At 38.1% G+C, this 12004-nt stretch overlaps 1 protein-coding gene across 5 annotated transcripts in view; it reads left to right on the top strand.

Moving 5' to 3' along the window:
- Positions 1-12004, top strand: part of ENAH (ENAH actin regulator) — a 154201-nt gene that overhangs the window by 68724 nt on the left and 73473 nt on the right. For all 5 annotated transcript variants that reach the window (XM_079920085.1, XM_079920084.1, XM_079920082.1 and 2 more), the window contains exon 2: positions 11205-11370. In XM_079920085.1, coding sequence (XP_079776211.1) covers positions 11205-11370 — 166 coding nt within the window. The remainder of the gene's footprint in view (positions 1-11204; positions 11371-12004) is intronic.

Genomic DNA, 12004 nt, shown 5'->3' with positions numbered 1-12004 from the left:
TAAAGAATAATTAACTCTATGCACTTACTGTAATTTAAGATGATGATGTTTATGGTATTTTAGAAAATAAACTACCACACCAGATGTCACTAGGTCTGCTGACCATTCACATTTTCTACAATAATTTTGGATTCAGATTATAATTCAGGTGTGCCCAATTTTAGGAAAGTCAGCGACAGTAAATTAGCCACTTACCTAAGGTGAGATTTCTGGCAACTTTAACCGTCTAGAACTCAGCCATAAAATGGAGCTTTCTTATACTGTACTTCTTTTTTTTTTTTTTAATTATCACTTCATCCTGCACCACGTCTTTGATTCAGCAGAAATTTAGTGAGCTCCTGAGTAGGGGCTAAACACCAGCTACTGTTAAATATATCAGTAAAACACAGTCTCTCCCCTCCCAATCTAGTTGGGAAGACATTAGTAAATGGTTATAGTGTTACCCCTAGTTCAGTCTGTATTCATATTCAGTCCTCTTCTTTGTTTTCATTTATCTGAAAGGATCTTTTTTCTGTAGTTTTAGGTTGAAATTTTATCTTAATTTTCTAGTCAGTACTATACTAACTTGGATGAAAATAACTAAAGTTTCTTGTATTATTTCATTTTACCTATTCTTTTTGAAAAATGAGAGTGGTATTCCTCATATTAGCTGGTGTATTTTAGAGTTCATGTACTCTAATGCTAAATTGTTACATTGTATAGTAACAAAATCAGGGTAGTTAAAGATAATGGAATGGTGGGTGCTGTTCTACCATATGACTTGTCTTAAAAATCATGTTATATTTATATATTCTTCATTTGTGTGCATGCGTGTGTGTGTGTCTAGTTTGATGTCTAAAAGGCTTCCCACAGATTTTGCCTTCATGTAATTCTTTGAAGAATGTTGAGGTTCAATTGGAAGGAAACTTTCCCTGAAGTATTAATTTTATGCATATGTTTTGTACTATCTTTAAAAAAAGTCTGTGATAGTCTAGATATGTTTTCGTAGTAGTATAAGGTATAATTTTCTCTAGTGAAGTCTTCAAAAGAATCCTGGTTTATTTCTACAAGACCATCAATTTCAGCAAATATACAAATTCCCTTCCTTTAGCTTCAACAAATATAACATGAAGTATAATGCAGAAATGATAGAAAACTTCTGAGGAGTTAATTTGATTGAACTAATATAATTGGTAGGTAGGCAGACTCTAACTCTCTTATTCAAGTAGAGTGATCGAAAGTCCAGACTCTGAAGCAGACTGCTGCTTTGAATCCCATTTCTGTCACTTCCTACAGTATGTTGTTTGGTCAAATTAATTCACTTCTCTGTCTCAATTTCCTATCTGTAGAATGGGAATATTAACAAGTATCTACCACATAAAGTTGTTGAATAAATAAATGAATTAATAAAGGCAAAGTACATAGAACAGTGTGTGTATCTTCTTAAGTATTCATATTAGTATTTGTTTTTATTATTAGTATCATTATTATCATCACAACCCTGACTCAGTAATTAATTATATATGTCACATACTGTCTCTGGGTTTTAGGTCTTTATTAATGTAAGGAGATTTCTTTACGACTGCAACTGGAGATATGTCAGTCTATACTAAATACTATAGATAGTCAAAAATTAATAGAGTTTCCCTCATTGATTTTGTTACGATTTTTGTGCTTGCAGTTAAGCAATACTTTGAAACATAGGCTCTGAAAATATTTATCTATGGATAGTTGTAGAGTACGGTCTCCTGAGACAGTTGGTTTTAATTTTTTTAAAATAGTGTTTTGCTTTTTTTTTTGTTAACTAGTCTTCTGTATCACAGGAAAGGCAGGAGGGCTTGATTTACCTGGGCTTCTTCTCGGCAGCAGGCCAGGTTTCCTTCAGTACGTGCCCAGCCAGTTGCATGCAGAGACAGGTTTCTATCCAAGATTTTCTGTCTTAGTAGTTTCTTAATTCTCTTTTTACTTCCTGCCCAATATGATTTCATTTTCTTTTCTCTCTACAAACCCTTATAAATTCCATCCTCGTTTTCTCCTCTCTCTTGTGGTTCTAAGAATATCAAAATAGTCGCATTTTCATTTTCTGTATTATTCCTCTCTCTCCAGGTATATTGTTGGCAGAGGCAGGTTCTTTTTGTTGGCCAAGTCACATTTATAGGATTTTTCATGTTCTATACTTATTCAAATAAGAGGTATTCATAGTTAAAGTCAAATAGTACCATAAAGATTTTTTTAAAAGCTTACTCTTATTCCTAAACATGCGTAACTGCATGTAGGAAGTGCCTCCTTTCAGGTACTTTTTCTACATAGTATTTTACCTAATGACTTCTCCTTTTTTTTAAGAGACTTTTTCATCCTATGGGATAACCCAACAGATTTGCTGAAATGTTTTCTAAAACATGCTATCTTGCTTTAGATATATTGGTCATGTTCTGTGGTGACTGTGGATCTGTTATACGTTAGATTACAGTTGTACTTTGCACATGAATATAGATGTTATGGGATGAAGAGTTAAGTAGTGACATTGATCTTTTCACCTTTTAAAAAAACCTTTTAGAGGTAGACATAGAGAATGGACTTGGTGACATGGGGTGGGAGGGCGAAGCTGGGGCGAAGTGAGAGTAGCATCGACATACACACACTACCTAATGTAAAATAGTTGGCTGGTGGGAAGCAGCAGCATAGCACAGGGAGATCAGCTCCGTTCTTTGGGGCGACCTAGAGGGGTGGGATAGGGAGGGTGGGAGGGAGACGCAAGAGGGAGGGGATATGAGGACATGTGTATGCATATGGCTGATTCACTTTGTTGTACAACAGAAACTAACACAGTATTGTGAAGCAATTATACTCCAATAAAGAGCTATTAAAAAAACCCCAACCTTTTAGTATTTCTTAGAGAGATGAATGGTATACAACTCTGTGGTCTTTAGTGGAAATTTTGCCTTTCTACGTTATTGGAGCTACTGCCTCGCAGATGGTTTTCTTGCCTTGCAGAAAATAAGTTTGTTTGCTGCCTTATTTGTATCTGCTGTTTGTCAGTGGCATTCACAGAGTTTTCCCGTATCCTTCAATCAGGGAGCCAGGACAGCAGCACCTAGCTGTTCTAGCAAGCAGCACCCGCCCCCCCCCCCCCCCCCCGCCATTCTTAGCAAGTTTTTTGGTTTATGGATGGAATATGAAAGGAGAAAAGCTAGTTAGCATTTCACAAATGTAGCATATAGTAGAAGCTTTTGTATGTAATGTGATCTGTACGGGTGATGATGGTTGGTTAATTGATCTCAAGCTTGGTATCCTTAAAAGTGACATGTACCTTAGAGCATTTTAGTCTATATTATGTTCATTCTGTGACTTTTATTTTTGATAAAGCTTTTAGTGTTAGTCTGGTGATGAGAAGTCTACATTATTTTTCTTTCCTGAAGCATGCCCATGTTTTACCTTCAGAGTTTCAGCTTTGGTTTCTTTAAAGTGGAGAGAGAACTTAAGATATATGCAGAGCATTCTCAGTATAGCAGTCTGCTAGACTTGTGTGATTCCCCCGTCTTTTATGTATATCTTACAATTTTTTAGTGACTCATCTTGATAGGAACTTAATTTTCATAGAATTTCTATATATTCACGTTGTATCCCTTTATATAATATTTAAATTGCATAATTACAGTACAAGTACACTTGGACTGAATATATTTGGTCACAAACACAGCTGACTTCTTAATAAGTATACAGCCTAACTGGGAGCAGAAGAGTGCGGGGTGATTAGAATAGTTTACTAGCTCAGAGCTGAGTGTTTTGAGTGCTAATGGTATGTTTTATAGATGGAAAGGAGAAGGTCTGAGATTGTCCATTTGGGCATTGGAAGTCAGAAAAGGGAGCTTTCACTGGCATGTTTTGGGGCTCTTACTCAAAGCTTATGGATTTTTACTTTTGACAGTTAATATTGCTCACTACTTTCCAAGTTAGTCCTTCAACAAATCTTAATTAGGAGAGATGAAAAGATACAATGCCGACCCTTCAGGGGTTTAATATGATGTTGTTGGAGACATGATATGCATCGTGTATTGTGAGAACCCAGAGAGTGAGTTCCTATTATATATTGAGGGAGAGAGGAAAAGCTTTCAAGAGGATGTGACACTTGTGTCTAAATTCTGCAGAACTGTCAGTATTAGGCGAGGAGGAGAGGTGCAGGTAGGTTAGGTACAGGGCATGTGCAAAGGTGTAGATACATGGACAAATATGGCATAATTGTCATTGCTGTAGTGAATACTGATGTGCCCCCAGTGGTGGGATGTGCCACCAGCAGCAGGATGGTAGAATGGTGTCTTGTACACATTTCATGCTACAAGTATTTGAAAGAAAGTATGAACGTTGAGAAAGACAGAGGCCAAATCACAGTAGACCCCTTGTGCCATGCTATGAAGCCAAAGTTTATCCTGAAATGAGTCTTTAGAGTGTCTTAAGCAGAACAGTGATGTGATGAGATTTGCTTTAGAAAAATTTCCCTCTGGAAGCACTGGGAAGAAGGAGTAAAATTGCAGTCAGGGATACCAGTTAGGAGACTTGAAATAAACCAGATGAGAAACCAGGGACGGCCCAAATTAAAGCTTTTGAGCATTGTGAGCAAAGGGAACTAATGAATTGAGAAGTTTTTAGGAAGTAGAATTGACGGGCCTTGGTGACCGAGTGCCTGGCAGGGTGAAGGGCAGGGAGGATGCTGGTGTGACCCCTAGGTTTGCAGGATGGCTGGAGTCTAGAGTGGTGAACTGAGAGAAAAAGCCTTCTATTTGTGACTCCTCTAGTGCTTAACACAATATAGGGCATGCTATTTATTGCTTACTTTCCTATTTGAAGAAAATACATGTTTATTAGTCCCTATTTGAGTGCATAATCTTTTATAACTCTAGGAGGCCATGGAATGCAGGTGTGAAAAATAATTGTGGAATTGAATTGAAATCAAATTATGTTTAAGCCTCATTAATGCTTGAAATGTTATAAAATTACAAGCTTGAGCAAAAAAAATTGACATCAGAGAATAAGGTGGAAATACTGTCTTTAAAATTACCAACTTTTTTTAAAAAATTAATTTCATTTATTTATTTTTGGCTGCCTTGGGTCTTCGTTGCTGCGTGCGGGCTTTCTCTAGTTTCGGCCAGCGGAGGCTACTCTTCGTAGCGGTGCGCGGGCTTCTTGTTGTGGTGGCTTCTTTTGTTGCTGAGCACGGGCTCTAGGTGCGCAGGCTTCAGTAGTTGTGGTTCACGGACTCTAGAGCGCAGGCTCAATAGTTGTGGCGCACGGGCTTGGTTGCTCCGCGGCATGTGGGATCTTCCTGGACCAGGGCTCGAATTCGTGTCCCCTTGCATTGGCAGGCGGATTCTTAACCACTGCGCCACCAGGGAAGCCCTAAAATTCCCAACTTCTTTGTGTAATTTCTTTCTTAATATTTTATCTTCTGAATAACTGACATCTTGATTCACAGAGTGACTCAGTATCATAACAGACAAGATGCTAATTCTCTTTCTTAGAGTAAACTCTCTAAGTTGTTGGTAGTATAGCAGAGGTTATTGTATAGACCTTGATAACTTACTGCAGACTAGGCTCTGTCATTCGAAGATAAATGACATTCTCCTTTTCAAAGATGATGAATACATTTTTATATGTATGTAAAAATAAATTAATTGGGACCATGACTTCCAGTAGTGACATCCTTTATAGCATGTCGCATACTACTTTGGGAGTATCAGTAAAATGCTGGGTGACATAATTTTTCTCTTGCCTTTGGTGCTTAAAGCCCTCTAGTGGCTTCCCAATGCACTTGGAGTAAAATCCTAACTCCTTCCTGTGGCTCAGATATTACCTCCGCAGAGAGTCCTCCTGGTGGAAAAATTAATGAATGCTATGGGAGGAGGGAGCAATTAATTCTGGCTTTGGGGACTCCACAAAGACTTAACAGAAGGAATGGTATTTGATCCAGATCTTGATGATCCAATTCTTGAGTAGGATTTTGTTAAATGAAATTATGTACTGAACGAGAATGTAAACAATGCCTACTCTGTGCCTAGACACTGCATATTCATGCTTTCTTTGACAAGTAATGGTTACTTTGAAAGGAAGTTGCTATTTTCAAAGACTTGGCTTTATTGCAATCTCAGTAAACAGCATAGACAAGAATAGCCAAGGGATCCTTACTCTGCTTAAATACCAGGAACCATTTCATTCACAGGTAACCTATAAAAATAAAATTGGGCCAGCATTTTCTACCATCATATATACCTGTTCAGGAAATTTGACTATATTTAGAAATGAATTTTTACAAAGCCACAAAATTGGATTGTAGTGTCATGGTTTTTATTTTTTTTTTAAAAATCAGCTGTCTTTAGCCTTCTAATGCCATATTTCATTTTTTAAAAAAACAAAATTAACATCAGGAAAATGAGGTATAATCAATTACATATACCATTTGCATTTGGTCATAAAATGAAATTTTTGTTTATAACTAATTTACTGCCTGATCTTCACAAAAGTACAGCTCAGTAATTTACTAATTTAATCTTTTATGTACTTCCTTTACTGACTCAGAATGTTGAAGGCTTACTAGGTATTCATTTTGAGCCTTGTTATAATTCAGGTAGAATGATAATATAAAGATTATAAAATTTTTGTCTTTTTTGCTGTGCTTGTTTAGATCTTTATTTTCTTTAATTTTTTCCCCTTTTTGACTCTTCAATAGCTGTGGTTCTTAAATCTTGCCTTCCTTCCATGTTACTTTTCCCTGAAAAACTGCACATATGTGAATTTCTGAAATTTCGTCATTTCAGAAATTCTCTCATTGACTTTCTCATCTAAAAATCCTCCTAGATAAAGTTGGAAATTCTTACCAGAAGAACCTCTAGCTGACCTGTCACTGCTCTGGTGCTTGTATAGACACCAACGTACAGGCAGTTCTGTTGTGACTCAGGCCAGTCATATAGTCATACATATAAAGCAGGCAGGCTTATAAGTATTTCACTGGGCCAGGGAGAAATGGAAGAAAAAAAAAAAGTGGGCAATGTAGAGAATTGTATGGAAAGCTAATTATTATATTTATAGTATATTACATTGTATTTATTTTGAGTTTTTAAGTTCCAAAATATCTTCATTTTAGTAAGTTATGGTGGTCCCCTACCTTACCCTGAAATCTCCTACCTGGCAAGTAGGCCAAAATACTGTCAACCCTGTTCTGTACTGATTCATCCAGTCGGTCTTTGAAGTTTATGGGTTTGTGAAATCCAAAACTGGGTACCACTAGCTTATTTTGTGCATACCTGTAATTTGGAGTTGGTATATTGAGTGGGAGTTTTCTTCTCAAATCAACAGTCTGTTCTCTCTTTTTTTTATTTTTTGCTGTACGTGGGCCTCTCACTGTTGTGGCCTCTCCCGTTGTGGAGCACAGGCTCTGGATGCGCAGGCTCAGCGGCCATGGCTCACGGGCCCAGCCGCTCCGCGGCATGTGGGATCTTCCCGGACCGGGGCACGAACCCGTGTCCCCTGCATCGGCAGGCGGACTCTCAACCACTGCGCCACCAGGGAAGCCCTGTTCTCTTATTTTTTTGATACAAACTGGGTGTCCAACAATTCAACTGAATTCAAACACTGACTTTCTGGAATTAGTACAAGATGCCATAGGTTGAGGGCTCAGTCCCACAAGACTGCTCCCACTTAGACCTGGCTGCTGTCAACTGAAAAAAAAAAGTACAACCTGACAGTAGTGAGTTAAGTAGTGAGTAAGTTTTATCTGGGGCCAAATGGGAACTATAGCCTGGGAGACAGCTTCTCAGAAAGCTCTGGGGAGCTGTTCGAAAAGATAAGGGGGAGGTCAGTATCTATGTGATTTTGGCGAAGGAGGATCAATCAAGCACACATTTTGGCAGAAGGTTGCTGCTAGTCACGAGGAGCAGATGTCTCTGTTAATGATTTTAGTGCTTTTCTAGATGTGAGAAGATGCAAGAAATTGGGCTCATAAAGTCTTCTGAAAATATCTAACTGTCTGAAGGCCTGTTCTGCCAGTTTTCCCCAGAGCACAGAGCACCTCATTCCTGATCTCCACCCCGAACTCCTTTCAGGGGGTGTTGAAGGTCAGCGACTCCAGTGGCTTAGTGAGAACCAGATGGGAAGTGACAGTTTTTAGTTGGCACTGCCAGTGGGGTACTTAGGTTACCCACACTTAGGCCCGGCTGACTACAAATTCGGGGGTTCCCAAGACTCCCCTTCAGGCTCAATAATTTGTTAAAATGATTCCCAGAACTCAGGAGGGTGTTTTACTTACCATTACTGGTTTATCATAAAGGATACAACTCAGAAACAGCCAGGTGGAAGAGATGTATAGGGCAAGGAATAGAGAGCTTCTAGGCCCTGTCTAGGCATGCCACCCAACCAGCACCTGGATGTGAGCTCGATTGGGTGTTTTTACGGCGATTTCATCATGTAGGAATGATTGATTAAATCATTGGCCATTGTGAGTGAGACCAGTCTCCGGCCCTTCTCTCCTCCCCAGAGGTGGGGAAGGGGTGAGACTGAACATTTCTACCCTCTGATCTTGGCTTTGTATGGAAGCCTAGAGTAATCTCATTAGCATACCAAAGACACTCTTACTGCTCAGGAGATGCCAAGGGTTTTAGGAGCTCTGTTCCAGGAACCTGACAAAGACCAGATATATTTTGTTATACCATAGGATGTGTGTCTCTAGTTGAGGAGAGGTCCTCAGGTGTGTGGAAAGGAATGGAAAGACTTGGCTTGGTCGCTAAGAGCCCACTGGACAGCGCCATTCCTTCCTGGCTGGGCCTTGATGTGGCTTCTCTGAGGGCCGGATGCCTGGTAGAACTACAGGGTTGTTTGGGTCTTAGCTTGTATCTTCACAGTTTGCTGCATAACCCGCGTGGCTCTGACTATACCTCCAGTGACACTTCAGCTCTTACCCACATCTTATGTTTTTCTTCCCTTTAACCTTGACTTCTCTTGGTGCTTCTTGGTTTTGTTTAGAGTTAGATTTGTATCCTTAACATCTCAGTTTGAAGATTTCTTTTCATCTTCATTAGAAAACTAATCAACCAGTTTTTGTATTTTTGGCCTTTCTTGGCTACCTTGATACGTTCATTTAGAGGTGTCTTTGTTTCTGTGGTTATAGGGAAATTGAAGTGACTAGACATTTGCTTGCTGACTAAGTGGTTTATATATATCTTGAATAATTAAGCATTAGTCAGAGCTATTCAGTTAACTCGGTGCTTCAGTAATTTGGAATGTCTCCGGCATCCCACTGTAGAGCAATGAGGAAGAAAAAGGTGGAGGAGAAAGTTGGGACATTTTATTTAACTCTCCTGGCTTTAGATTTCTGGTGTATCTTTTTTTTTTTTTTTTTTTTTTTTTTTTGAGGCATGGAATAACCTGATTTACAAAATAGGGGTTCAACTATTGCTTTAACTTCTATGATCCCAGTGGAACTTCTTGAAGAGACATTATTTCTTGAACCTTGGGGAAACATCGTGTATGTCCAAAAACATTAATTTTCGAACTGGAAAATACTGTTCTGTACTAATTTACAGATTTGTTTATTGAGTTGTTATTTACAGTTAGTAAATTTGTTTCTTGGATTGTATGCTGTAAGAGGCACTTTGCCTTAGCTTGTTTCTTTCTATAGGGTTATGTAAATTTTGTCCCTTAACAAGTATTTTTGTTGTGAGCAGTTGAAGAGATTTCAACTGCTGTGCTGACAAAGGCTCTTTAATCAAGCTTTTAAAAATAATTCAGGCTTTAGTCATTGCCTCGTTTTTACTCCCAGAACTAATTTACTAAAAAAAATTCGGTGCAGCATAAAAATTTAGACAGTACCACTGGGTTTATTTCAGTGTTTGTGCTGCACAGGTATTGTTACAAGTTTTTGTAAGATTTAGCTAATGGAAAATTACAAGCATTTATAACCCCACTGTTCTGGGTGGCTTTATTGCCCGGTGCTGTGACCTCTTTAGGTGTCATCAAGTCACACAACAAGTCTAGTAAAGCACAGACATATACTGTTGAGAGATGGGCCAGAAGTGTGGGTAAGCAGGGAGGGCATGAAAGCGACTGTTTCCCAGGATGTTGGGGAAGGACCCACATGATTTACTGTTTAAAATCTTGAAGGCTAAAATTGGTGGAATGAGCAGTGCTTTCATTAAAAGATGGGGTTGGATGAGCTACTTAGCATCTCCATTAACAGCTGCTTAAGCAAGCATCAAGATAAGTCTTCTATATGGAGATTGAGTCATTTTAATTCGGTTAATAGTCAGCATGGAGTTAATATACCTGTTCTGTAGTTCACTTTTGGTATTTCATTTTTAAAAAATAACATATGGTATAAAATAAAGTAAAATTCCAATCAGTCTTTTTTGCCCAGTATTATTTTAGAATATATTTGAAAGATGAAACTATTGCTTAATATAGAATTAAGATCATCTCTACATTTTATTTATTCATGTATCTCAGTTTCACTTGGTAACAAATAATTGAGATGAAGCTGAGATTTAAAGATTCTATCATGGAGTTGGTCTTCTTTTCTTCAATATTTATTTGTGAAGTTTAGAATTTAACATCTAGAAGAATCCTTAGAAATCATCTTATTTTACTTCTTCATTTTTAAGTGAAGAAATTTGAGACATAAGATGTTATCTTGCCTGAGTGGAGAGTCAGGGACTGACTGTCTCAGTCACCGGGCTGTCCATTGATTGCTAGTGACCACTCCATATCTCAAGGGGCAGAAGAGCCTAGCAGAATTTGTTATATAGACCTTGAAGCAAGCCTGATGATAAAAGTAATTTTGCCAGTAAAGAGAGGTAATCACAAACAGTTCACCAATATTATAAACATATGTATACAGTTAAATAATGATTAATTTATATTTGTAGTTATATTCAGTTTAATGAGTGTATTAGATCCTCAGATTTAGAAGAAAATGTTTCTTCTATCTAAGTGCTCTTTGTGGATCCTGATCTCTTTCTGGTCCCTCATTACAGTTCATTTTTTGGTCTATCTTCCCCATCAGACTCTACCCATAAGAGCAGGAAGCCTCTGTCTTGTTCATTGTTTCTGTTTCTAGCACCCAGTAAAGCACTAATTGTTGACCAATTGCTCGGTTAGCTAACTCTGGTTTATATGGCTATGTGGGAAGCTTAGCATATTTTAAGTCTCTTAAAAGTTTGCTTTTCTTCCCCCCTCCACCCCAGTGAACAGAGTATCTGTCAGGCAAGAGCTGCTGTGATGGTTTACGATGATGCCAATAAAAAGTGGGTGCCAGCTGGTGGTTCAACCGGGTTCAGCAGAGTTCATATATATCATCATACAGGCAACAACACATTCAGAGTGGTGGGCAGGAAGATTCAGGACCATCAGGTAAGGGTCTGTTAAATTCTTAACGTTATCTAGTATTACACAAGGACTTGATACATTCAGTACTTTAAAATTATAGACAAAAAGAGTTTCTATGGGACAAAGGATATAGGTTTGCCTTCCCACCCTCTCCACCTTTTATAAAGCCTGAATTTAGATGAGGATTTAGAACTAATTGTTCAAGAATATAAATCTGAGTTTTTCAGTTATGAATATTCTTTAGATGCTTTGGCCTTCGAACTAGCTGGGTTTTGGAATCCAAAGTAAATTTAAGACAAACTAAAATGTGAAATACACTTAAGTAACAGAGTGTGTTTAAGGAATTCATTTCCCACCAAAGGTATGGGGTTTGGGATTATAGGAAAGAGTTCAAAATGTAAATAGTTTCATAAAATATTGTTAAATTCATATACGATAGAAAAATTGTAGATATTAAGGTTGCTGGAATAGTTAGGCTTTTGTAATTCATGTCTGCCATGACAACTAAACTTTTACTGATTCCCTGCTCTGGATTTCTTAGAAAGGTGACTGGATTATCTGATTACTCGGAGTTCTTGAGCCTTAACAGATCAGGAGCAGTAGATAGAGGAAAATACAAATAGGGTCTTGCTAGTATTAAGTACATGCTAATAGCAGT

The sequence above is a fragment of the Stenella coeruleoalba genome (assembly GCF_951394435.1).
Source record: "Stenella coeruleoalba genome assembly, chromosome: 1".
Taxonomy (NCBI): domain Eukaryota; kingdom Metazoa; phylum Chordata; class Mammalia; order Artiodactyla; family Delphinidae; genus Stenella; species Stenella coeruleoalba.
The sequence above is the reverse complement of the archived record's forward strand: the minus strand, read 5'-3'. Positions and strand labels throughout refer to the sequence as shown.